The sequence below is a fragment of the Orycteropus afer genome, unplaced genomic scaffold (genome assembly GCF_000298275.1).
Source record: "Orycteropus afer afer isolate SDZICR_OR568_19922 unplaced genomic scaffold, OryAfe1.0 scaffold00402, whole genome shotgun sequence".
NCBI lineage: Eukaryota > Metazoa > Chordata > Mammalia > Tubulidentata > Orycteropodidae > Orycteropus > Orycteropus afer.
In genome coordinates, this window is record NW_006921989.1 from 1,842,498 (window position 1) to 1,869,946 (window position 27,449).

Here is a 27,449-nt window from a genome sequence, read left to right on the forward strand (position 1 = left end):
TTTTAGAACGTTTCCATCAACCCTTCCAGGAGCCTGCACTTCTTGGCCCTTCCCCTGCAGCCCTAGGCACCTGTTGTTGCTGTTGTGGGTGCCATCTAGTCTATAGCAGCCCCGTGTGGCAGAGTAGAGCTGCCCTGTAGGGTTTCCTCAGCTGTCATCTTTATGGAAGCACAGCGCTGAGTCTTTTCTCCCTCAGAGGCGCAGGGTGGGATGGAGTTAGCAGCCAACCACCTGTCTCGACAGTTGTGCCTGTTCTGGGCATTCGTGTAAATGGAACACGGCACGTAGGCCTTTATAACCAGCTGCTTTCACTAACCGTGACATTGGCGAGGTCCATGCATGGTGTGGCGTGTGTCAGTACTGTGTGCCGCCTTATCACCAAATGAGATTTTTGGGGGAAACCACATTTCATTTCTTTACTCATCTGTGATGGTCATTTGGGTCGTTTCAACTTTTGGAGCTGTTACGAATAATATTGCTCTGAACCTTTGTGTACAAGTTACTATGTGGACAGATGATTTCACTCTTGGGGGTAGATACCAAGGCGTGGTACTGTCTGCTGATAACTCTGCTTAGCCTTTTACAGAACTGCCAGGCTGTTTCCCAAAGTGGCCTTGCCATTTTACATTCCCACCAGCAGTTCCCAAGTTCTCCACAGACTTGGCACTTACTGTCATTTGTCTTTTCAATTATAGCCATCCTAGTGGATGGGAGAAGCAGCCCCAGTCGGGCAGTGATTATGCACTCAGCTGCTAACTATAAAAGGTCAGCAGTTTGAACCCATCATGCGCACCACAGGAGAAGATGAGGCAGTCTGCTTGCATAAAGATCATACCCTTGGAAACCCCATTGGGCAGTTCTAGTCTATCCTGTACGGTTGCTCCGAGTCCGAATCGACTTGACATTAGCAGGTTTCATGGGTGTGGACTGGTGTCCGTTGTGGTTTTGATTTGCATTTCCCTGATACTGGTGATATTGCACATTTTTCCATGTGCTTGCCTGTCTCCTGTGGAGAACCCATTATTCAGATCCTTTGCCCATTTTTATTGGGTTGTCTTTTTATTATCAAGTTGTAGAGTTTTTTCGAAGTCTGTAAGTTCCGTGTGAGGTGTATGATCCGTACATACAAATATTTTCTCCCCTTTTGTGGGTACTCTTTTTACTTTCTTGATGTTGCCGTTTGAAGCATGAATGTTTTTTTTAATTTTGGTGAAGTTCGTTTTGTCTGGCTTTCTTTGGTTGCTCGTGTTTTGTGTCATAGCTTAAGAATCCGTTGCCAGATCCAAGGTCACGAAAGTTCACCCTATGTTTTTTCCTAAGAATTTCATAATTTTAGCTCTTCCGTTTAGTTCTCTGATCTTTTTGAGTTGTTTTTAATATGGTACAAGATACAAACCCACCTTCATTATTTTTGCATGAGAAAAGTGGAGGCGAGTGGCCATGTGCCCCTGGGGATACAGGCCCCACCCCACTTCCTGAGCTCAGCTTGAAGCCAAAGTCCCATGGCTTTCTCTTTAGCAATAAAACATGCAAGTTAGTTATTATCATGAAAAGTAATAAATCAGAATTTTTTTGTACTTGTTAATAAGCATGTCTTTTGACTCAGCAGTCTCACTCTTGGAGAATCTAACTTAAATAAAGTTAGATGTTAATTCACGGCATTGCTTAGAATAGTGTGTGTGGTTGGAGATGGGAGTAGAGACCATTTAAATGCCCAAGAACAGGGGAAATTAAATTAGGGGGCAGATCATTCAGTGACACAGTAAACAGTTGTTAAAATTATGTCATAGAGAAATATGCATGATACAATAAGCCAGAAAAATGATTCACGGTACAGTATACGGAGCTCAGTTCCAATTTTGGCTTCAGTTGTGCATGAAAAAGATGGTGTGGGCCTGGGGCGAAAACGCTGGCAATGTCACGTGGACAGCAAGGCCGCAAGACTGCAGCTCCTCTGTCTTCATACCAGGAAGATTGGTACACCTTTCTTTTTTCCAGACAGGCATGGGTGGGGTGCCCACTGGGGAGGCTGAGCTGACACAGCTTGGCGCCGGTCCCCTGCCTTTCACCGTGGCTGCATCCACCCCAAGCAGGCGAGCTGGAAGGATAGTAGATGCAGGATGAGGCCCCTCCCCACCCAGCCTGCCCCCGCCGGGGCCCCCAGGGTCTGTGTGGCGGCCTCTTCTGGTAAACCTCGGTGCTGGCTGTCCTATTTTACTACTATTGACCCTGAAGGCTATCGAGGAGGGCACGCTGGAGGAGATCGAAGAGGAGGTCCGGCAGAAGAAATCGTCACGGAAGCGCAAGCGAGACAGCGACGCCGGCTCCTCCACGCCGACCACCAGCACCCGCAGCCGCGACAAGGACGACGAGAGCAAGAAGCAGAAGAAGCGCGGGCGGCCTCCCGCCGAGAAGCTCTCCCCCAACCCACCCAACCTCACCAAGAAGATGAAGAAGATCGTGGATGCCGTGATCAAGTACAAGGACAGGTAAGCCGAGGAGACGGGGAGGGCGGGAGCTCAGGGCTCTGTGTCTGCAGAGGTTCCCAGCCTCTGTGCTCTGCACGTGACTCGGTGAGGCCTTGTGGGAACCAGTGGCCTTGCATTCAGTCATTCAACCAGTGTGGCCTGAGTTTCTGTATCCCAGGCCCAGAACAGGACAGGCAGAGGCTTGTCCTCATGGGTCTTAAAGTCACACTCAACAGCTGTGATAAAAGGAAAGATGACGCTTGACAGAGGCACTGTTGTCAGGGACAAGGCTGTCTCAGGCGGTGATATCAGAGAGGCACCTGAGGAAGGGGAGGTCTTGGAGAGAGTATTCAGCAGAGAGAGTAACAGGTGGAAAGGCCCCAAGAAGACAGATGGCGGGGGGGATTCAAGGAACAGTGAGGAGGAGAGGTGGAAGGGGATGAGGCTCATGTGATGATGGGGCCGTGTCAGGTGAGCAGGTGGACAGTGGCAAGGACGTTGGTGTGGCTGGAGCAGAGAGAGTGAACGACTCTCCCTAGGCCCCTCCTACCCTCCCTGCCATGTTCTCCGTGCTCAGCGTGACTAGGAAGCCTATTATCACCCCGGCCCCTCGGTCTGTCTGTCGTGGGTCAGCCATGTGTGAGGACACAGAGACCAGACCCCTGCCTTCTGTGGGCTCTGCTCCAGACTGCGGGATGCCTGCCCTCAGACGGCAGATCTCAGGCGGCATGGGCTTCCACTGTGACCATAGCCTGGTAGTGGGTCGTGATGTTCGCTTAGTGGATCGTGACCACTGTTAAAAGAAGAAGAGGGAAACAGGTTCTCCTGCGGTTCTCCAAGACGACCCATACACACTTCCCCAGTGCAGGGCAGTCATGTGTGGCCATGAAGACAGCAGGGACGGGGGCGTGATGCCTGCACCCTGCTCGGGATGTAGCTCCTCCTTCTGCCAGTGCCGATTGCATTGTCCTCAGCATAATGGCCTCTGTGGCCGTCCCCGTGCATCACGAAGTGAAGGTGGCGGAATCTTATCAAGCATGAAGTTTGGGGGGTTCATTGCAGTTGTAGCAGCTAAGCTGAAGACTGTAAACTTAAATTTTTTATTTTAAAAAACTAAATTTTTTATTAGAAAATTTGATGATGTGGAAAAGATATGTTCTAGTTCAACTGCTGGATCTGAGAAAGCAGATGGTGTCAATATTGAAAAAAAGTATATTGGTTCTAATTTTCAAACTTTGAGGCAAATTTCACAAATGAAAAAGGAAGTTGGGAGACTAGAAGTTATTTAAAATTTGGTTTTATGTACAAAATCCAATACCTCAGTTTATTTTTATTCTTATGAGGAAAACAGCAATGTACAAGCCACCATAGTAAAACAAACTGACAGACGAGTGGTGGTAGGAAAACTTAAAATTATCAGATGAAGATGACTTTTGGAATTTAGGAGTCCTGGTGGCACATTGCTTTAAGTGCTTGATTACTAACCAAAAGGTTGGCAGTGCGAACCCACCAGCTGCTCTGTGGGAGAAAGATGTGGTAGTCTGCTTCCATAAAGATTACAGGCTTGGAAACTTTTGGGGGGCCAGTTCTACTCTGTCTTACGGCGTCACTATGAGTTGAAATCAGCTCAGCAGCAACAGGTCTTGATGGCAAATTGAATTTCTATGCTAATCAGTTGAACATCCATATAGAGCAGAAACTTCCAGAAAAAAACATAGGAAAAAATCTCCATGACCTTCGAGTAGGTGTAGATTTCTTCAACAGTACATAAAAACCACTAACCATTTAAAGTAATAAATAGTTAGCATTGAGTTGGTTCTTACTCATGGTAAACCAACGAAGAAGGTGTCGTGAATAATTTCTTGTGGTCAGATCAACATAAGCCTGGTTCCTGTGACGGAGGTTAAAGATGCCCCAAACGTCCGGCTTTTCCAGATTGCTGTGCCGCTCTGTCGTCGCTGACATCAACTGCTGCTCTTCCTTCAGTGTTCTCCCTTCATCTGTGGGTTCTGTAATTCATGCAGCATCTCACAGAACTCAAGAACGGAAGGAAACGGCTCAGACGGTTGTGGAGGCTGGCAAACCCAATTTGGAGGTAGATGACAGGCAGCCGGCTCACGTTCCAAGGTGGGATGCCGCTGAGCCAGGTGCAGGATCCCGAGCAAGAAAAGAACTTTGCCAGAGCGAGCATGCGCATCGGATGCAGGCCACGCCCTCGGGAGGATGTGAGGAAGACGCTGGGGGGGGGGTGAAGCCAGAGCGAGCATGCGCATCGGATACAGGCCACGCCCTCGGGAGGATGTGAGGAAGACCTTGGCGGGGGGGTGAAGGGTGGTGACTGGGGAAAGTGGTGACTCAGGATGCATCCCACCCTAATCCTGCCTCGTTAACATAATGGACAACTCACTGCAGAATGGGACCAATCGCAGGCATAGTCCAAAACCCACCACTGCCATCAAGTCAGTTCCGACTCATAGTCACTGTAGGACTGAGCGAAACTGCCCCTGAAGGTTTCCAAGGGTGTAAATCTTCACAGAAGCAGACTACTGCCTCTTGTCCCGCAAAGCAGCTAGTGGTTTTGGACCACTGAGCTTTTGGTTAGCCCAATCCTTTGGCCACTGCACCATCAGAGCTGCTTAACCACAGGCACAGAGACTAGAACTTATAACAATCACAAAACAGAGGACTGTGTTAGACGGGTCATTTTATCAGCATCATAACCCAAAGAAATGCTGCTTACAACCAGAATTAAGACACCTCTACCCACTGAACAGAACCACTACAAATCCATCAAGTGTCAGCAAGGATGTGGAACACTCAGCCCTCGCACTCTGCTTGTGGGAGTGAGCATGTCATTGTTCTAATCTAACGCACACACGGCCTAGCCCAGCAGATCCAGTCCTAGTTATGTCTCCAAGAGAGCTGAATGCACATGCCCACCAAGAGACACGTCCAAGAACACGTGGCAGCTTATTCATAATAATCTCGAACTGGAGAATGTCCACTCACAGGAGAGTAGGTAACTGGGGGCATCATCACACAGTAGAGTTCTAGCAGCCAATGAGGTGAACTAATGTAACTGCCACATGGAAGGATCTCACAGATGCTTTGTTGAGGAAAGGAAGCTGATCTTGAAGAGTGCCCAACTATACATTTCCAGTTTTATAAGTTTCAAAACCTGCTCCATGGTGACGGACATTGGAAGAGGGCTTACCTGAGGTTGGGGGAATTGACAGTGAAGGGGCATGAGGAAGCCTTCTGGGATGCTAGAATGTTCTCTCTGTAAATCTGGGTGTTAAAGATACATGCACTCTTATGTTGTACCTTGGTTTTAAAAATAATAATAATTAGAAACAGCACGCTGAGCTGGCTGTAATAAGGCCTGGAATATTCTCAATGAGAATAAAATAGGTCGGCTATCAGTGCGTTTTTTTAGTCATGCTGTGGCTTACAGCCTTGTGGGCATATTTAGCTGTAGATCATGTTTAGCAAAAGAGAAAATGGCTACCTCAATGCTGAAAACATTGTTTTTCCAGCCTGTGTGAGATTTGATGCTCAGCCAGCCAGTGAATTAAAATTAGCTCTTAGGGTTAAGGAACTCTGGTGGTGCTGTGGTGAGGCATTCTACACTAACCAGAAGGTCAGTGGTTCAAACCCACCAGGTGCTCCAGGGGAGAAAGATGAGGCAGTCTGCTTCTGTAAAGATTTACAGCCTTGGCGACCCTACGGAGTTGCTTTGAGTTGGAATTGACTTGGTAGCAGTTGGTTTGGTTTTTTGGTCTTAGGGTTAAGTAGCCACCTTGTTGAGACTCTCCTGTCGAACAGTTAGATTTTTACAGGGATTTTGAGATCCACTGGGATGAGAACCGTGATCTTGGCATCCTCCCCCCACACACACACTGCACTCGCAGTTGGGGCCAGATACATGTGGCAGGACACCTCGGTGAAGGGGTCCGTGAGTGCTTTCAGTGTGGCCTCACATCCTCTCAGAAGTTATCTGTTAGACTGGGAAGAAGTGGAGGGAATGATGATTGGCGGAGCCCCAAGAACAATTAATAAAGGAAGCTGCTTGAGTGTGACTTGGAGAAATGTTGTTTGCGATCGGAGTGTGTTGGGCCGCTCTCTGGAATTAACTCAGGGTCGTTAGGGGTTTTGGGAAAAACTGAACAGGGCCCAGAAACTCAAGAAGATAGTCATGTTTTTCTAGGGGAAAAGCTACCTCATTTGGCAGATATTTTCAAAGATAATGTTTGGGTACAAACTTGACATGTTTAACTGATAAGTTTCATATTCTTAACAAACTAAATTTGAAACTACGGATGAAAACAGCCTTCAATCTATTGAAAGGTTGGCAAACAGCCCACAAGACCTCCCTCACTTCTGAGAAACTGTGGAGTTTGGAGGTACTCAAGACCACTCTCAGGTTCCATAAACCATTAGAAAGCTGGTGTCCTCCTGGACACTGTATTACAGTGACAGGAGCCGATCCGGTCGGCCCAGGGCAGTGCCGAGCGGGCAGTTAGGGAAGTTCCAGCATTGTGCTTCTTCCCACTGTCCTTGCCCTGAGGCGTTGTGGATGGCGCTGACTTTGCAACAGTGATGTGTGACCATGCGCAGACAATCCTGCCCACCAGGACTGCTCACCCAAGCCCTGGTGGCTGGACTTTTATGGGTCATGTAGACATAGTTGGCCACCCACATGGCTGACCTCTCTCTGCTCTCCCCAGTGTTCTGACCCCACATGCCCTGAAGCCCTCACCCTCAATCTAAATCACATTGTTGGTCTAAGGCTCTGGGTAAACAGAGACACCAGTTATCAGGCAGACCATTCCTAGGGTGGAAGGACCACCTCGAGGAGCAGAGGTCAGAGGCCAGACCTTTCTTTGGGCAAAGGTTCTTTACTGCACAGCTGTCAGCTGGCTGTTGTGGCAGCCAATGCCCTAGAATCCGTGACTGGTCCCTCCTCACCCACCTGCCGCACCACACTGAAGAGAACTGGAGGGGGAATATCAGAGCAGAGTATCTCATACTTTGGTCTCAGACTTGCACCTTTTTGGAAGAGAAAGTGAAATAATAAAGGAAGACATGTGGATTTTAAAAGAAGAATCCACCAGCTTTCCAGAACCCTCTAATCAGTAGAAGTCGAGTTGAGTTAAAGTTGGATTCTTAAGATAGAAGGGGACCCATCATGGCTCAGTTCTTCATTGACCCCAGTGTGACAACAGGACATCGCCATCAGTTTGGATGGAGGCAAGACTGCTGCACAGAGGAGCATGCTCAGCCATTTCCATTCATAGTGACCTGGTTGGGCCCTCGCGACGTGTGAGGAGAGAGAAGGCCACCCTTCCTGTCAAATGGAGTCTTTCTGAAGTTTACTTTTGATGGTTTATTTGGCTTGTTTTTCATAGTTTGTATTTAAATATAGGTGGAATTGTATGTGATAACACTGTATCTACTTTATCACGTGCAACAAGAAATGTCATGTCAACTCCTTCATAGCCCCCTTGTGCACCTGGTGAGTGGTGGGCCCCAGCAGTGTGTGGTGCCTGAAGGCTGCTCTGTGTATTGTGTGTACTGGAGCATGGCTCCGGGGGCGGGTACGTGGTGACAAAACTTGGAGAGCGTGCTACCATGGGGTTGGCATAAGCGTGGGCAGTCCAGGGTGTCAGGGATAGCCTCCAGGATCAAGTGGAACATGAGCAGAGCCTGTGGGATGAGCAGGGGCCACCAGGAGAGAGGCAGAGGGACGTGTCCCAGGCGGAGGGAGCAGAGTGTGCGGGCGCCTGGAGGCAGCAGACCTAGGGTGTCCAAGGAGTCAGGGAGGACAGTGCAGCGAGGGGCTGAGAGTTGCTGTGCTCCCAGAGGGCGCTGCAGGGGCCTGGGGGCTTTGCAGCAGCAGAGAACACCTTTATCTGGATGGTTTGGAATCTCAAACTGCATTGAAGAACCCACTGGTCAAAAGCCAAAGTCAAAACCAGAATTGAACTAAGCTAAAAGATGGAATTTTGGTTTAAAGTCTAAACATGCGGAAAAGTTAGGCTTGGGTTGTGTTTGGGCCTTGTCACTGGGCTGTGTGTTCCACCAGTGGGTGTCTTCATTCCTTGGGACTTAGAGGCGTTGGCAGCTGGTAGGCTGAGGCATTCAGGGCACCGGCTCTAAGTGCCGAGGTACCAGCACGTGTCCTAGAGTTGGGAAAGTCTCACAAAGGTACGTCTAGAGGAAGGCGCTGCTTAGCGGGCAGGGCTGGGAGGACCACACGGCAGGAACCCCCCCCGGGTCCCAGCCTCCAGGCTTCCTGCTGGCTGCCAGCCCGCTCTACTCGGCCACTGGCAGCAGTACGGCCAGGTCGGCACAAGATGAGATGCTATGTCAGTGGTGAGTCTACTAAACTTGACAGTGGAACTGGGACCGTGTGAGAGAACATCCTCATTCGTAGGAGACGCTTGCTGGTGATTTTAAGACTGAAGAGGCATGATGTCTGCCATTCACACTCAGATGGCTCCAAAAATTGATCACACATACAAGCCACTCAGGCCAGGCCTCCCAGGGGCCTTCCCATCCCTCACTCAGGAAGCAGCAACCATGTAGGTACTATTCAGGACTTGACTATCACTATGTGGCCTTGGGCAAGTTGTTCTCTGTGCCTCAGTTTGCAGGTCCTGACATGGGGTTGTGGAGAAGCCTGAATGCAGTCATGTGGCCTGGGCACTTAGCTCAGAAGCCAGCCTGGAATATGCTGTCGGTTGGTGGAGCTGTGCCTGAGGTGGCAAAGGGCCCCATGCCCTGGGGGTGAATAGGTATCTCAGTCAGACCTGTGACGGCACCTTTGGCCTGGGCCTGGCCACCATGGCTGAGACCTGTCTGTGCTTCCTGTTCCTGCCCACCAGCCTGGCACCTCCTTATGTAGGATCCAAAAGTCAGGGTGGCTGTCAAAGAGTAGAGAGGTTGTAACTCAGTGTGTAAGAGAAACCAGGTCCATGACACACACAGCATTCAGTACCAGACAGGTTATCAGCTGAAGCATTGTGCAGTAGTGTCACCCAGGCAGTGACACTGTCTCCCTGCTCGCTCTAAGCTCCTCAGCACAGGTGCCTGGGAAGATACACGCTGAGGAAGAGGGGAAGGTGCAAGAGGGAGTGGGGACCAGTCCTTGGGGGAGCAGGGATGCATTCTCCACATTTAGTGTTAGGAAGGCCAAGCTGGGTACAGGCCTACAGTCTGGGAAGGGTGCAGCGGTCCTGGGTCCACGGGGCCAGGTCTGTCAACGCTGTCCGCCTGGCACTCTGCAGGCTCCAGCCAAGCAAGGTGCACTCAGCTGGCAGCAGGGCCAAAGGGGATGTTTTGAGAAGAATGGTTTGCTTTCTGTCCATGGAGGTGCAGGCAGGCGGAGGGCTCTGCTCCCACACATCCACAGGCAGGAAGCGGCGAGGTGCCCAGTCCAGTCGTGTCAAGTTTGCACCTTCAGGAACTGTGCCACAGGAACCTCCACCGGCCCACGTGAGCGCCCCAGTGAAGACAGATGCTTGCAGAGAGACAGGGCAGCTGGCATAGAGGTGTCAGACGGCCTCAAAACCGGAATGAATGAAAATATAAAAGCTCGGGGCAGTGCGGTCACAGATGCAGACAGGGCAACCAGGTCGCACCCATACTCCTGCCCCTTGGCCACTGGGAGTTCAGTGGTGTTCCTGGGTGGGTCATGCCTCAAATGCTGGCCACAACGCAGCAAGCCTGTGCTGCTGAGACGGTGAACAGGTGAGGCAGGAGGTACCTAACGGAAGGTTCAGAAGGGCTGACACAAAGGGGAGGGGAAGAGGATTTAAAGCCAGGAAAGGTTAAGTAAATACAAAATCACAAAAATTGGGTAAAACTTAAAACCCAAAGGCAACAAAATAAAAGAAGAAAAAGATGAATCGATAAGATACTCAACCTCTGAAGTGTGAAACCACTTAAAAATTAGGAAGAGAAGTTGACAGCAGGAATACAGGCAGAAACCTGTCCAGCACTATCCACATCATCAGAAGGCAGAAGCAGTTAAGTGTCCATCAGCAAATGAAAGGATCAACAAAGCATGGTTTTGCCCACACACAGAAATACTCAGCCATAAAGAGAAATGAAATCCTGATGTATCCACAGCACACATGAACCTAGAAGATAGAAAACATCGTGCTGAGTAAAGGACAAACACTGTGTGGTCTCATATGAAATAAGCAAATACATATATGTGTATATATTTTAATAAAAACAAAAACACTGCCATCAAGTGGATTCCAACTCCTAGCAAACCTGTAAGAAGACTAGAACTGCCCCACAGGGTTTCTAAGCCTGTAAATCTTTACGGAAGCAGACTGCCTCATCTTTATCCTATGGAGCACATGGTAGGTTCAAACTGCCAACCTTTTGGTTCACAATCAAATGCTTAAACCACTGTACAATCAGAGCTCCTTAGGCAAATATGTAGAAAGCAAACATTAATAGCGATTACCAAGGAGAGAGGAAGAAGTGGAGAGTCACTGCTTGGAGGGCAGTGAGTGCGTGTTCACAGTGGTAAAAGGATCCAGAACAGGCCAGTGAGAGTTGGTGCGCCATGTGAAGAGTACCGTCAGCGTCGCTGAATTGTACACCTAAAAATTGTTTAGTTGTTATGTTTTGCTGTGTATATTTCCAACACAATAAAAATTAAATTAGAAGGAGGGCTGAGGGTAAGTCTGATGTTCTCTTCCCTCACCCAGCAAATCATGGGGTTATCTCCCAGCCACTCCCAAGACCCCCGTCTGCACCCTTCCAGGTGGACCAGAAGACTCCCGGGGCTCTCAGTCTCTGGTGTCCAGATCCTGTGGTCTTGGCCTCATGAAGAGCTCACACATCCTCTGATCTGGAGCAGCCACACACTTGACGACAGAAACACTACTAGTGGTTAATGTGGAAAAAACACGTGCTTTTCAAGGCTGTATCCACCCCCCAGAAATGTCCTTTGCACTGTCGTGAATTTTTGGTCACAAGGCTCTGTGCTCCGTCCTCAGCACCCACAGCAAACATCTAGCACCTGGGCAGATATATGGGGTGGTAGTGACGTGTATGGCACAGTCCCAGCCTCACGGTGGTCAGCCTGCTTGCGGGGGCCAAGCCACACAGCGGAGCAGCTCACTGGATTATAATCCAGCTTCTGCTAGTTGCCTTATGACCCTAGGCCTGCTGGCACTTCTCGGCTGTGAAACTAAGTGGTTTTCAAAGTGGGTGACACAGGGCCGGCCATAAGGCATTCTTGAAGCTTAGATTTGGGTTGAGCAATCTACTTTCCTAGTGATACCGCCTCGGAAACCCAAAGAGGGATCGCTATGAGTCGGATCCGACTCCACAGCAATGTGTTAGGTTTCTTTGGTAACTCTATTAAAAGAGCTCTGCTGGTTTAGTGGTTAAAGCATTTGGCTGCTAACCAAAACGTCAGTGGTTTAAACCTACCAGCTACTCTGCAGAAGAAAGAGGACTCAGTCAGTCTGCTTACAGGAAGATTAACAACCTTAGAAACCCCCCAGGGTCACTGAGTTAGAATCAATGGCAGTGAGTTTGCTTTTAGTTTTTTAACTATTACACGCGTGATAAGCACCGTCCTTCTCAGATGTCATGGGGCCCAGTGTTGGCTCATTAGGAACCGTCAGCAGTGTAACCGTGTGGCCAGGCCTGATTCTGGGCCCATGGAGCCAGGAGTGACGCTTCTTCCACCCTCTGTCTTTGCTGGGAGAGTGGGCTGAGCGGGCAGGGCAAGCGGATCCCAGGTCATTTTCGTTGGCAGCAGCTCAGCTCATGTGGGTGTCGCATGCTCTTTGCCGCACAACCCTAAGTGCAATGCTGAGACAAGTAACGCTTAGGTGCTGGCGCCCGACAGTCAGGGCCTGAGAAATACTTATTAGTAGATGTCCCTGCCCCAGGTTTTTTTATTTTTCTAGTCTGAAAAGATCCTTGACTTTATAAGGTTTCCAAAAATTGAACTTGAGAACTATCAGGTACCTCTTTGTTGTGTTTTATTTACAGGATATGTAGAGAGGCCCTGACTGGCTCAGTTCACTGACTTAGAGTCAAAAGAGAGAAAGGGGTCACAGAAAGGTGGTCTGACCAAAGTCCTGGGAAGAAGAACACGTGTGTGGGGGCTGCTCCTCTGCTTCAGTGACTTGGCAGCTCAGGATGACTTCCGTGTGCTCCAGGGCCTGCGACAAGCGAGGAGGCCGCAGGCAGGCTCTCTTGGCAAATAAGCTCCCTCTCAAGCGCCCATCTACACTGCCTGCTGCGTCTGCCTGAAGCTGAGCTTGGGATAGTGCTGGGATGGATTAGCAATGCCTGCCACGGCCAGAGGGTGAGGAAGCAGGGGGCCAGGCTTATGCTCCCATCCCTGATAGGAACATAATCTCTTGTTTTTAGGATTCAGACCAGGGGTCAGCAAGCTACATCCCTCAGGACCCAAGCTGACCACCACCTGTGAATATGCAACCCATGAATTAAGAGTGGGTTTCACATTTTTTTAATGGTTGAGGAAAAGAATCAAAAAGATAGTATTTCACAATGCATGGAAATTATATGTAATTCCAGTTTCAGCATTCACATGTAACACTTTGTTGGAACACGGCAAAAGTGTGTTCATCTGCACATGCTCTGTGATGGCTTTTGCACTCCGGCCACGGAGGCTCAGCAGAGACCACGTGATCCACAAGTCTAAAGGCTTTACAGACAATGGTGGCTGACCCCTGGTTGACAGCAGTAGAGAAGGGTGGGGCCTGTGCTTGGGCCCTGACTGCCATCTGTCTTCTGTGTGTCCCTAGCCAGCCCGCATAGCCGCCAGGTGTCTCATCCATTAGGAAGGGACATGGATGAGCTCTTGGGCACTGACAGTCAGGGGTTCTGGCCTGCTTGGGCTCTCTTGGTCTCTTCTGATTTGCATTGTTCCTCCTCCTTGTGTTGTAATTTTAAGAGCAAGCCCAGGAATGCACTTGAAGGCTTGTGTCCACTTGGGACTAGTGCTGCACAAGGCAGGAACCCAGTTCAAACGCTTTTGGGCACCTGTGAGAGGTTTTTCACTTGGAGGCCACAGAGTTGTTGCTGGCCGGGAGCACCCCTCCTCCACACCATCTTTCTCTCTGAACTGTGGCTTCTCCAGCAGCTCTGGGCTCCATCCTCCTCACAGGCCAGGAGTGGAGGGCTCTGCGTGGTCTGTGCCCAGGACAGAGGGAAGGGGCTCTTGCCTGGGAGGAGTGGGGGATCTCTAGCTGCCTCGTGGCCCAGGCCCCACTTTGGACCATCCCTGAGGCTGGCCTTTCTGTTTGAATGAACTCCTCAGAATTCTTCCAGGATCCAGCCCATCCCCGGCACTGTCAGGGCTGAATGCCCTGCAGCTGGGCAGGCAGGGCTCCGGAGCGTCATTTCCAAACGGCACTGTGGCTGCAGCAGGTTTTCTTCAGAGCAGGTCTCATGAGCACGTGACACTGTTAGGGGCACACCACATTCGCTCTGCCATGAGGCTCTGGGCAGGTGCTGCCACGGGTGCTTTCTGAAACAGAGTGGCATGGAACAGTCACCTGGAGTGGGGCAAGATGCGTCCAGATACAGCATGACCTTGAACCAGGCCCACGCCTAAATCCAACTCCACTACCATGAGACTGACACCCAGAGCCACCTTCATGTCTTCTTCATTCAAGAGGTGTTTATTGAGCACCTACTGTGTTACAAGACATCAGATGCATTGCACTGGGCAGATCTGCAAAAGACTTCTTTCAAGGGCTGAACAGCAAACATGTCTCTTTAAAGACTAAAGTATGTCTAAGCCAAGCCATGGTATTGTTAATCACTTGATATGCATGTGGGGAGCTCTGGTAGCGTAGTGCCTAAAGCACTTGACTGCTCACCAGAAGGCTGGTGTTTCAGACCCACCAGCTGCTCCTCTAAAGGAAGGTTGGGCAATCTACTGCCGTAGTGATAACTGCCTCAGAAACCTAAGGAGGGGTCGCTATGAGTTGGATCCAACTCCACGGCACATAACAACATATTCATGTGAGAGCTGTACAGTGAATAAGGAAGACCAAAGAAGAGTTGATACTTTTGAGTTGTGGTGTTGGCGAAGAATACTGAAAGTACCATGGACTGCCAGAAGGACTCACAAATCTGTCCTGGAAGAAGTGCAGTCAGAATGCTCCTTAGAAGTGAGAGTGGCCAGACTTCGTCACTTACTCTGGTCATGTTGTCAGAAGGGACCATTCCCTGGAGAAGGACGTCATAGTTGGTAAAGTGGATGGTTGGCGGAAAGGGGAAGGACCTCAACGAGATAGGTTGACACAGTGGCTGCAGCGATGGGCTCAGGTATGGCGAGGGTTGTGAGGCTGGCACAGGACCGGGCAGTGTTTCATTCTGTTGGACATAGGGTCGCTGAGTCAGAGCCAACTCAATGGCATCTAACAATAACAGCTATGTCCCAGGTGCCAGGACTGAGAGCAGCAGGGGCTCTGCCTTTGTGGCTCAGGCTCTGTTGGGGGCCGAGCAGCAGCTGTGACGCAGTGGGGTGCTCTGATCACTGCTGTGGAGAGAAGCACATCAGGACAGCCAGCCTCTTGGCTGAGTGAGTTGTGGAGAGGAGAGTTAGCGAGGCTTTGAGAAGGAAGGGAGAACATCTGCTTAACCTCTCAGGACAGGAAAAGCACGGAGATTACACAAATGCTGGTAATTTGGGCTTGCTTAAAACTCAGATCCATTTATCAAAGGACGCCAGTGGTGGGTCAGGGGGTAGCTTCATGGGGGTATTTGCCGGAAGTATGCGCAACCAAGGCTTCCCCGGGAGGGAGCAGGGACTGCATGCAAAGGGGTGCCAGATGCCCAGCAAGGCTGTGGAAGGTGCTCAACTTCATGAAAATGCCAGTGAAAGCCACAAGGAGACCCCACTTTGTGAGGGGCCACAGTGGAAAGGGCCACTGATGGCCACAGTGGAAAGGACCACTGATGGCACAGATAGACAAGGCTGGCGTGGCGTTGCCCCGGGCTGGCTCAGTACTCATTATAGTGACGTGCTTCCCTGCCCTGCGCTCACGGTGTACCTCGCCTCAGTGTGTTCCCAAGACCAGCATGCAGATGTCCTTCACAGCTTGCTGGAAGCGACCGCATACCCCTTGACAGTAGAGCGATGGCTTTGTTGATGTGTGCCCACAAGGGCCCCCAAGGCAGAAACAAAAGCCATGAGCTGCCACCACACCCACCACAGGGACCAATGCTAGTGGAGAACGGAGGAGGTGGCCATGGGCACACCTACGGGCGTCTGTTTGTGTGAGGGGCAGCTCCCCATGGAGTATGTGTGGGTCAGGCTGTCAGGGAGGATTCGAGGAGCCTCGGGCACGCCTCACAGAGCCCTGCTCTGAAGTCTTGTGCCGTTTGTGTTGCATCTCAGTAATTCTTTTTATCAAAAAGGAGTTGGGTCGGGATGGGTGAGGTAGTGGTTTTGAGGGGTCTGAGGACCCCCTGAGGAGGTGATGTTTGTTTTGAGGTGAGGATGGGAGCTAGGGTGACCTGGGAAGTAGCAGCTACACAGCCATGAGGGGAGTGTGAGGAGGACGGGGGTGGCGTACTGGGGCGCAGCTAGGGCCCCAACAGCTCTTGGAAGAATGTGTGTGTTAGCCTGTGAGGCAGGAGGCCATATTGGGTTTCCTTAAACATGGAGATGTGACTAGAGGGAAGGAGGACTGGCGGGCCATAGCAGCCTGCCGGGAAGCACTCCACAAGGATTCTTTAATCCTGAGGATCAAACTCGATATCTTGACATTTTGGTGATTAACATATTATGCCAGTCACTCTCCTAGAGGTCCTCACCGTCTGAGAGAGGGAATTTTAAGGCCACCTGTGACCCTCAGTACACACCTCCAGTCCTAGGCCACCTTCTCTCTGAACTCGTTGCCTGGAGAAGGGTGTCAGGCAGGTGCAGGCGGACCCTTACTCCTCAGGAATGTAATTCTCCCAGAGGGACGTGGGGGGTTGCTATTGCTCCTGCTCTTTATTCTTGGAAACCATTTCTTACTGGCCCACTGGGGGAGGGGTCTTATTCCTAGACAGAGAGCCCTCTATAGTTGCTTCTCTTTTGGCCACCTGTCACTATGCCCATGTGACCCTGGGACACCGTCTGAGCAGTCTGGGCCGGGTACAGTGCCCGCCAGCAGCACCCACCATATCCCTCCACCCTGACCCCAGGGAAAGCTCCGGACCCAATGGTGTGTTGTGGAGTGAATTTAGCCCGCATTTTTAAACAGTGGAGAATAAGAAACGTCCGTTGCACTTTGTAAAAGAGATTGTTGTCTCAGGAAACTTGCAGGTGTATGTGTATCCTGGGCAGACGTTGTGTAGCCCAATTGCAGAGCACTGCTGTCTTCATGAAAAGGGCCCTTTGGCCCTCCTTGCTTAGAAAATTCCATGGAGGGACAGCAGGGCCCACTGTGGGTAGAGGACATCTCCTGTGGCCCGGGGTCTGCGTGGTTTCAGGCCATCGCTGGTAGTTGGCCCCTTTCCCATCAGCCTGCTTATCCGAAGGGACAGCAAGCATGTTTTGCCACATGCTCTTACTTTCCAGGAGCCCTGGGTGGTACATATTGGTGACACACTCGGCCACAACCCAACAGTTGGAGGTTCTGGTCCATCCAAAGGCACCTTGGAAGAAAGTCCTGGTGATCTGCTTCTGGAAAGTCAGCCATTAAAAACCCCGCGGGGCACAGTTCTGCTCCTGCCCACGTGGGGGTGCCAGGAGTTGGTGGCAACAGCACTGCAGTGTGTTTTTCTTATGTTCCAAGCTGATGGCAATAGATCCCAGTTACTTCTGACCAGAACACTTGCCCGCTATTCAGGGGAAGGAAGTGGGACCTGCAGGGGCCCTGGAATACAGATAGCGTGTCCTCACGTTTGTGGCCAGCTGACCCTGTGCTCAAGGTAAAAGACATGGCAGGAAACGGCCTCCAAGGAAAGAGGAAAAAGCATTCCTGAGTGCCTGCTGGACGTCGGTGTCCTCGGACCCCATCCCCATCCACAGGCTGGGAAGGCAGGCTGCGTCGGGTGAGGTGTGGGTGTGCTGAGCCCCCGTTTCCTCATCGGAACAACTGGAGTGACGTCAGTGCCCACCTCTGAGTGGTGAGAAAACGTGTGCAGTGTTTGGCTCCAACTTGGACCCAAAGCGAGGGTTGAATGGTGGCGGTTGGTAGGGTGAGGGAGGTGCCGAGCAGGATGCCAACCCTCCAGCACGGCCCTCCCCTTAGAGGGGTGGTGGGGAAGGGTCGTGCAGCACATGGTGCCCAGAAATACCAGGCGAGAGAAGGCCCCGGGTCCCCGCTCTGAGCAGCCTTCAGGGAGGCAGTCGAGGCAGGTCTGCTCCTGACTGGCGTGAACTCAGGACCGTCTGGAACAAAACCCAGAAGCAAGCTTCTGCCCCTGCTGTCACAAGAGTGAAAACAAAACCACCAGCTGCATTGATGACCCTGAGGCTGACAGCGGAAACATGGGCTGGGCTGGGCAGACGCTCTGCCCTGTGACTTGCTTGAGAAGAGAATCAGGTGAGAAAAGGTACTGGCGAGGAGCCTGCGGTTGCCTGGTCCCGAGGGGGCTGGGCTGAAGGCTCTGCAGCATTTCCTTGCTGCACTGAGGCAGAGTCGACCCACTGAGATGGGAGGCTCCATTTCTGCTCATCATACAGAGGAGCTGAGTGTGAAGGAGCCAGAACACGGTAGTCCACCACTTTGAGCCATCAGTCTGTCTCCAGGGTCTGGTGCTTGGAAGGCAGGATGCACTAGCAGTTCAGAGCAGCTGGAAGAAGTGGGCAGTGTGCCAGACATTATGGACGGAAGCCCAGCCAGAGTGTTGGGGCAGGGTGGAGAGGATTTCGACTGGTCACCTGCTCCCTGGGTGGCTGCCCCTCGAGCTCGGCACGCCAGAGCCTACCCCACATTCTGCTCCTGGGCCCACAGCCTGAGCAGGACCACCTGTGAAGGGCTAGTCCAGGACACCAGCGTCCTCAAGATGTTCCCAGCTGTGATGGGGCTGCTGATGAGACGTGTCTTCTCAGCTTGACTCCCATTGGCATCTTTCAGTTCTTGAACTGCCCTGCTCACCTGCTGGTTCCTCAGGACCCGCCCCGTCTGCAGCACAGAGCCACGGCCCGGTACTGGACGAACCCAGTTCCCACAGTGAGACCCGCCCAGGAGGAGCTACTCAAGCACTGTGGCGGTCCTGGCGCCAGCACAGCTGCTCCCTGCTCCCGGGTAGAAAACAACAGGTCTCAGTGGGAAGAGCTGGGAAACAGCGCTTGTCTTCCTGGCACAGCGCCAGGGGCATCTTCCTCCGGGTTTTAGCCAAATGCTCTGCAATTCACTGGTTCCCAGTGCTGCCCGCAGCAAACCTGTGAGAGCCGCACAGAGTGCAGGCCGAACGGTCCATCACTGTGGGTCTACCTACTGCTGAGCGTGTCTGGCAGGGAGCCTGCCCTGCTCATGGTTGCCTCAGCAATGTCATGGGATTTACTCCTGTGTCTGTTTAAACTTCTCCCTTTGTGCCCTCCCTCACCAGGGCTCTCGGGGAGCGCCTGGGTGGGGCAGGGCCCTGAGTAATGCCAGCCGTGTTCCCCCTGCAGTAGCAGTGGACGCCAGCTCAGCGAGGTGTTCATCCAGCTGCCCTCCCGCAAAGAGCTGCCCGAGTACTACGAGCTCATCCGCAAGCCTGTGGACTTCAAGAAGATAAAGGTGAGCCGCTCGGGGCTGCCGTTAGTGACTCGGCGCGACACAGCCCACGCAGGCAGTGTGTTGGGGCAGCTCTGTCCCAGGTGCTCCTGTCAGAACCGTCAGAGTGGCTGGGATGTGTGAGAGGACATCAGGGAAGGAGGCTGGGAACCCGGCAACTGGCTCCCTGTGGCCTTGAGGGGCCCCGGTGGCCTGTGTTGAGGGGAGGGTGCCCAAGATGTGTCAGGGCAGCTCCTTCATGGCTCCTGACCTCAGACTTACGGCTCAGCCACGTCTTCCTTGGGCATACAGTGAGGGGCGGGCAGGGGAGGCAGGCACCAAGGTCAGGCCTGCTCCTCCTTCCCCACAGGAGCGCATTCGCAACCACAAGTACCGCAGCCTCAATGACCTGGAGAAGGACGTCATGCTTCTGTGCCAGAACGCGCAGACCTTCAACCTGGAGGGCTCGCTGGTGAGGGCGCTGCCTGTTGGGGGGGCGGGGGTCCCCAGAACACGCAGACCTCCAACCTGGAGGGCTTGCTAGTGGGGCACCACCATGCAGAGGTGTATCCCCCACTCTTGCCTTGGCCCCTCTCACATTTTGGGCTCCAAATCATGGGTCCTTGTTCTCTTTGAGGTTGAGTCAGTTAAATTCCTAACAACTTGAACAATTTTACTAATTATAAAAGTAATGTGTGTTCACACGGAAAAGTAGCAGAAAAGAAAGGAAGCAGAATAGAGGAAGCAGATTCTCTGTCCGTCCCCCGGTGGCCCAAGAGCAGCACTGTGTAGTTAGTGGAATTGTCAACTCACCAGGTGCACTCTGGGAGGAAGGGCCTGGGGCGCTTTCCTGTGATGAAATTAAGCCCTCCACAGCCTCGGCTTAGCAGAACGCAGTTGGGATGATTCTTCCAGACCAGTGGCTTTTACAGTCACTTAAATTCTGGGAAGGTGCTGGGTTGAACAGGGCCTGTGAGAGCGGAGGCACTCACATACTTGGCCTTGAAACCTCCTGGGAGCATTAAGCCCAGTGCTCTCTGGGCACTGATTAGGAAAGAAGACCCACCGTTCCGTAGGGGGAGCCTGGGCACACTGCCACCACGGGCCATCCTGGCCATCAGACAGCTGTCAAGAGGCCGAGGGGTGGGGCTGGCCCTCCCATCAGGACCCAAGCGAGCCCACGTGTCTCCCCCTAGATCTATGAGGACTCCATTGTCCTGCAGTCGGTCTTCACCAGCGTGAGGCAGAAAATCGAGAAGGAGGACGACAGCGAAGGCGAGGAGAGCGAGGAGGAGGAGGAGGGCGAGGAGGAAGGCTCAGAGTCCGAGTGTGAGTCAGGATGTCGGGGGGATGTTGGGACCTGTCTGCAGTGCAGTCAGGATGACGGGGTCCCAACTCAGAGGTGCTCACTCTTCACAGCTCACGCCTCGTTCCTTCCCGTTTCTCCCCTCCCGCGCCCACCCCAGCCCGCTCAGTCAAAGTGAAGATCAAGCTCGGCCGGAAGGAGAAGGCACAAGATCGGTTAAAAGGGAGCCGGCGGCGGCCAAGCCGTGGGTCCCGGGCCAAGCCGGTCGTGAGCGACGACGACAGTGAGGAGGAGCCGGAGGAGGTGAGAGCCACTTGGGTCTAGGGGGCGCCTCCTGCCTCAGCTGCAGGTCTCTGCCTGCCGGCCACAGTGGGACCACTGGCGATCGGTCCTCACAGATGAGGCCGTTGCTGTGTCCCAGGTCCTGATTCAGCACCAGTGTGAGGGGGGTCACGTGGCTTGCACCAGTCACACAGCTGGAGCCTGGCAGAGCCACCACTCAAGCCTAGGTCTGTGGACTCTGGAGCCAGAGCTCCAGCACAGTGGGCAGCTGGGTTGTCAGTGGGTGCCCGAGGCAGACCTGCCCAGGACCCCAGGGGCTCCCATGCCGAGGCAGGACAGAGCCAGGGCTGGGATTAAAGACGCTGCGGGACGCACCTACACCCCGGCCTGTGCTTGTTCCTGCTGTTGTGGTTCATGTGGGGTTTCAGCACAGGGTGTGCGTCCCTCAGTTCCCACCGACAGACGTGGAGCCGACGCGGAGGCCAGGCTGGTTGTGGTGTGCCGGGAGGGGCCAGCTGCCCGACATGCGCAGACCTCACACCAGCAGTGGGCGTCGGTTCGGGCGGGGAGCGGACTCCCCTTGCTGAGTTTGACAGAGCTGCATGCACAAGTGGAGGTTGCAGAGCCTCCTGGAACTTGGTGTTAGGCTCCTGCTTCCAGGGGGCAAGGATTCGTGACACTGCCTAGACCATGAGACCGGGGCAGGCCGCCATTTCACTTCTTGAGCCTCAGCTTCCTGTTATGCAAAGAGAGAGGTCGTGTGCATTCCGAGTGGGTGCTGCAGCCCGGCACAGACACTGTCCTGTTTGCCATTTAGTTATTGCTCTTTTACTTGTAGCCATTTGCAATAGCAACAAAAAGTCAAGTGCCTGGGGCCAGGTGGATGCAACCAGCTGTCTCCAGTGCTGTTTTGCCCTGTTTCAACTAATTGCCATCTGTTTATTACAGTGGAACCTTGGAGAGCCGGAATCAACAGCACTGCCTGGTTTTTCTGGGTCTCAAGTTTTCCACCTTTGATGGGGGTGCAGTCTTACCACATTTCTTTCTTTTTTTCCAATTTTTACTGTGATTTGGGTGAAAGTTCATTTTCCATACAGAAGTTGATACACGTTTTGTTTCATGACATTGACTGCAATCCCCACACTGTAACAGCTTTCTTCTCACTTCCTCCCTATAGTTACCTCTTCCCTGTGTCCTTCCCTCCCATGCATTCCCGCCCCCTGAGCTGCCTCCCTGAGCAGACACTGCCCTTCTAATCTCCCACGATTGATCTTGATCGCTCTAAGGAGTGGATCTACCTGATGTAAATATTCCCCCTAGATGCTTGTCTGTTTTGCTGGAAGCCATGGGAGTGAGTTGATTTAGTCTTACCACTTTTCTGTTAGTGGAATAGAGTTAAATTATATTAAGTAATATTTTCTATTAGTGGAATGATAACTCTGTTCCACTCTATTAGTGGAAAATATTTGCCTTTTCATACTCTGATTAGTTTCTGGCTTCTGCAGGTTTTACTGTGTTTGTCTAAAATACTGGTCATGACTTTTTCATTGAGTTTTTTGCCTGTTATTAATCCAGACCAGGGACTGTGGATTCAAGTGTCTCAAGGGCACATGACATTTGGGGGGGGGCGGGGAGAACCAAGTACCTCACAAGAATTCTAGCCAAAGATACCCCTGACCTGGTTAGCAGTCAGATGCCTTAGGCACTACACCACCAGAGCGTCTGACCTTTGTGAGGACATGGAAGAAGTCCTGAGGGCAGGAGGGTGGCCCAGGTGTCTGGAGAGGAGGGTCAGGGCTGTAATGGTGTCCTTCCTGCCCAGTCAGAATCCAGCGGGTGTTTCACAGCCCTTGATGAGTTCTTCATAATTTCTGTGGGAGAGCAGAGATCTATAGTCAGGAGTAACCATGGTTTTCAAGCCAGGCCAGGTTCCCAGCCGTGGGTCTGAGCTCCGGGAAAGACAGACAGCATTGGGACAGAGCAGGGAGGCCTGAGCCTAACTCCTAGATCCCAACAAAGAACTGGGTGGTACAGGAGCCCGTCCCTCTGGAGAAAAAAGAGGGGTTGTGCTACAGCAGTGAGGCCTAAAGCCAAAGACTCCCCCCAGACGGCTCACTGCCCACCTGGGGAAAAGACACACGCACCCCCAAACCTCTCACCTCCCGCCTGGGGAAAGAGGTGAGCCTGCACAGGGGTTTCATGTATCACACACATGCGAAGCCTAGCTGGGTCCCAGTCAGAGTGCCCTGGGGTGGGGAGGGCGGGGCGTCGGGATGGGTGGACCCGCTCACCCCACTCTCCTTCTGCCCCTCTCCAGGACCGCTCAGGAAGTGGCAGCGAGGAAGACTGAGTGCCGGCATTCCACGGTCTCGACCACGAGCCCTCGTTCCAGAGCCAAGACGGGGTAGCCCTTAGCAGCACGGGTAGCAACAGACGTAGTTTCAGACGTGGGTTAAAACTGTATAAACAAAAATCTTCCATATTTATACAGCAGAGAAGATGTAGGACTGTTAGTGTCTGACCCTGTCCTGGCATCAGTAGCGTTTGTAACAGCATTAACTGTTTTAAAAGAAAAAAAAAAAAAGGAATTACGAATTGGGGAACACACAATACCTGTTTTCCTTTCCCTCCGGGCAGTTCTGTGCAGCCGCAGTTTGGAGTCACTGTAGTGTCAGCCGTGGATGCATGTGTGTAGCCGCCACTCCTCGTACTGTATTTTATCGGACAGGTCAGACTCGCCGGGGCCCAGGGCGCGCAGGCCCGGCGGGGTGTGTCAGTGTCACTGGATGTCAAACAGTAATAAATTAAACCAACAACAAACTCCCAGCCGTGCCTCTTGTGGACTCTTTCCTGGCTTCCTGGGCTCCCCCCCGTGCAGTGGGCGCTGCCTGCCCACTGGAGACCTATGTGGGGCCACACTGTGTCTAGGTCCCTGTCTTTCTCTTTCCATTGCCAGAACCCTTGTGGCCTCTGTCACAAAGAAAGACACCAAAGCCTCCAGGAAAACAGCGCCTCTGTCAGGCTCTTGGTCCCTCTGTGCCGCTGCAGTTGTCTGTCATCTCTCTTCAGCCGGGCCTCTGCCACAGGGAGAAGGCAGCATGGTCCTTCCCCCGGGGAGGCTGCAGCCGGGGCAGGGGTGAAGGGGGACCATCGTAACCAGGTGGACACCACACAGCAGTCCATGCTGTGAGTCAGGAGACAGGGCATTGAGCAGCCCAGGTGGTTGAGGAGGCCTCCCGAGTCCAGAACTTCCTTTTGTTCTGATGTTCTTTTTTTCTCATAAATTTTGGCTCTTCATTGAGATCCTCTGTTTGATGATTCACTGTCATTATACCAAGAAAAAACCTGTTGCTATCGAATGGATTCCAACTCATGGACTCCCCCCCCCCCCCCCGACACACACACACACACTACCACCACCCCAGTATGGACCACACTTTCCTGTTTCTTTTCTCTCTGGGAATTTTTGTTGTTCAAAAGTGGACACATTTTTGCAGTAATTCTGAATTCTGTCTTCCCCACAGCGGTGGTTTTGTTGCTCTGCTAGTGATTGCCTGGACTGTAGGATCTCTGTCTCCCACATATGCAGCTGCTGATGTCTCTGCTCAGTTTTTAGCTTGTTTTTGAAATTCTTGTTTTTTGTTTTAAGCCTGGCTTCCTCCAGGAGTACTCCTTGGGCAGCCTGGCTTAATGGTAAGCAGCAGTTGGTCAGAGCGTGTGTGGAACACCTTGAGTCAGAGGCTTCCTCCCTTTGCCAGTGGGTCCTGTCAGCCCCATTTTTGCTCTTGGCCGGTCCTGCTCCCGTTTCCTCAGTGCCTGCGCACTCAGCTTCCCGCTGAGCAGGAGTGGGGGCAGAGGCGGTCTGTTGGAGCTCTCGTGGGTAAGCGTGCAGCTGGCCAGGCTGCTGGGGATGTGTGGCATCCTTCAGGAGCGGGTGCCTCATTCTCTGGATCTCCTGGTAATTTTGTGGCTTGTGTACGGTCTGTTCCCCAGCCAGAGCACAGGCCCAGGCTAGCTGTGAGACGTCGGCCTCCCCCATTCACTCCACACAGATCTCGGCTATTTCCAACAGCGCACCCCCTCAGCAAGGATGCTGCTGATTCTCCTGGCCTGGCTCTGGAGCCTGGGGCCCCAGTTGACAGCAGCCTCAGGTAAAAACACCACAGTCTCCCCTGTTCTCACCTGCCGGTCAGTAGTTTTTATTGAATAAACACTTCTCAGTCTGGTAAATACCTTTGACCGATCTCCAGAGCCCTGAATTTATTGCTGTCAACAATTCTGCCTCTTTTATTGGTTTTAGGAAGAGAATTTGCCAAGATCCTCACTCTGTCATTTTGGAAGTACACATTTTATATTCATAGTTTTTTCTTTATATTAGTATTTACAGAAAGCCAACTCACCCAGCCAATAATACCACGGTATTTAGGATGAGAGCAATTTAAAACTGAATCCACTAAAGAAAAAAATGTATGTGGACCCTGATTATGCAAAATGGGTTCATAAGGACATCATTTCTGAATAACAGCAGCAAAATCTAAAATAATGGTGATTTAAACTAGATGTGTGTTCATATTTCTCACATCAAAAGTCTGGAGTTGGTCCCTCATGGTATCAGAGATCACTGGGCCACTATTTCCAGGATTCCCTCGTGGCCTGAGATGGGGCTCGATCAATCCATATTCCAACAAGTAGTCAAAAGGGATAAAGACACAGGCCCTGCCAACCCTTTGGAGGCCTTCCCAGGATGCTGCTGATGCCTCACTTGGTCTCATGACCCTGTTAGCCTGAACTGTCTTAGGGCCACACCTGGCTGTACAGGAAGCTGGGACATTCTTTATTTTGGGTGCCTGCATGCCCAGCTGGAGTCACAGGTTCTGTTGCTGTGAAAGGTGAGAGGACAGACACTGGAGGTCACATTGCAAAGGCTCATGAGGCCTGAAGACTCAGGAAATGGGGTTTGAGCTTATTACCTCCTTGAGCGAGCGGTTACCCTACTTTTCAGATGAGAACTGAGGCTCAGGGAAATGAAGCATTTGCCCGAGGCTTACAGCCAGTCATGAGAGCAGTGCCTTCTCAAGTCCAGCTTGCCTTCTCATGTCAGGTGGTCGTGGGTTCAAATCCTGCCCCTGCCACTTGCAGGCTGTGTGAAGTCCTACATCTCCCTGAGCACACCAGGAAATGAAAAGCCAAAACATGCTCGCAGAGGTTTCTGATTGCCTTTCTGGCTGTAATTCTGCTGTGGCCTTTAAAAAGAAGAGAATGTTTGAGGGAAAAATGAAGAGACTCGACAGGAGGAGCTGTCTGGCCAAACGTCCCCATTTGTGAAGCCGGGTGTCATGGGAACATGGCCACGTGGGCTGTGGTGAGGGTGTGAGAGGTCAGGGCTACACCCCCAGGCCCAGGTCTGCCTTGTTAACCTTGGCCCGAGGACCTGGACCCAGCCCGGGCCTCGTGGACGTCGGCCATGACCCAGGGGCCCCTGGCAGCCTGAGCTCCAGCTCGGGTGCGGGCTGCTCCCCACACTCCCAGGCCTTGCTTTCAGTGCTGGCCACTCAGCTGCCCTTTCCTCTCCAGCTCTGCCAACTGATGCCCTTCTCCTCGCTTTCTCCCCACGACCCCAAGAGGTGAGGATTTTGTTCCCGTTTCGCATATGGGACAAGTGGGGCTCAGAAGAGTAAAGGCACTTGCCCAAGGTCTATATCTAAACCCAGATTTGGGAGACATGAGGTTCCCAGGGGCTGGGACCTGCTCTGGGCTCTGGAGGCAGAGCCCTGGATCTGAGGGGGTGAAATGACCCTGGAAAAGGTGTGGGTTGAGCAACATGGGGCAAGTCTCCATGTCAACAGACAGATAGGACCTTAAAGTTATAATGTCCAGTGACCAGGGCTGTGAAGGGCATGATGGGATCCAATGGAAACCCCTGGCTGCCTGGACTGGGAGGTGTGTGGTCGGGAAGGATATGGAATATCATATGTGGCAGGTGACCACAGCATTCCCTCCCCTCCAACATGCTCTTCTGGAACCTCGCCATCACCCCACCAAGATGTGGAGCTGAATTCTCTTCCCCTTGAGTTCAGATGGGCTTTTGTGACTTGCTGCTGACCCACAGAGAGCAGAAGTGACACAGGTCAGGGCACAACAAGCGATGCCCTTTCTGCTTCCCTGAAATGCTCTGCCCTGAGCCCACCAGTGCCATATAGCAGCCCCACTGCCCTGAGCCCACCATGCTGCTGTGGGAAAGCCAGGGCAAGGCCACACGAAGAGACCACATGAGAGGACTGACCAAGTCCCGGCTGACCCCGGCCCCACTCTTCCAGCTCTAGCCAACGTGTCACTGCATGCAACATGTGAGACACCTGTGCTAGAAGCCTCCAGCTAAGATCTACAGGTTCCTGACCCATGGAAACTGGAAAAATGGCACCAACTGTGAAAAATGGCATGACAGCAGCGTGTGACCTCTTCTTCTGACGTCACGAGGAGAGAGAAGAATCGTCATCAGGATCAACAGCTCAGGGCTGATGGCTGAGGTGGAGTCAGACATGCTTCCACCCTCCACATTTTTTATCAATTCTGACACCAGCTGTCCCTCCCACAGCACTCTGTGTGTGTGTGTATTTGGGTGAAAATTTAGAGCAAATTCACTTTCCATACAGCAGTTCACATACACTTTGTCTCATG

The 27,449-nt window shown here is 52.2% G+C and overlaps 1 protein-coding gene across 1 annotated transcript in view; it reads left to right on the forward strand.

Moving 5' to 3' along the window:
* The window catches only part of SMARCA4 (SWI/SNF related, matrix associated, actin dependent regulator of chromatin, subfamily a, member 4), an 88,402-nt gene extending 65,281 nt beyond the window's left edge, over nt 1–23,121 (forward strand). Inside the window, exons 29-34 of the mRNA XM_007953594.2 lie at nt 2,236–2,489; nt 19,099–19,207; nt 19,554–19,655; nt 20,380–20,512; nt 20,650–20,792; nt 23,089–23,121. Coding sequence (XP_007951785.1) covers nt 2,236–2,489; nt 19,099–19,207; nt 19,554–19,655; nt 20,380–20,512; nt 20,650–20,792; nt 23,089–23,121 — 774 coding nt within the window. The remainder of the gene's footprint in view (nt 1–2,235; nt 2,490–19,098; nt 19,208–19,553; nt 19,656–20,379; nt 20,513–20,649; nt 20,793–23,088) is intronic.
* Nucleotides 23,122–27,449: the final 4,328 nt, after the last annotated feature.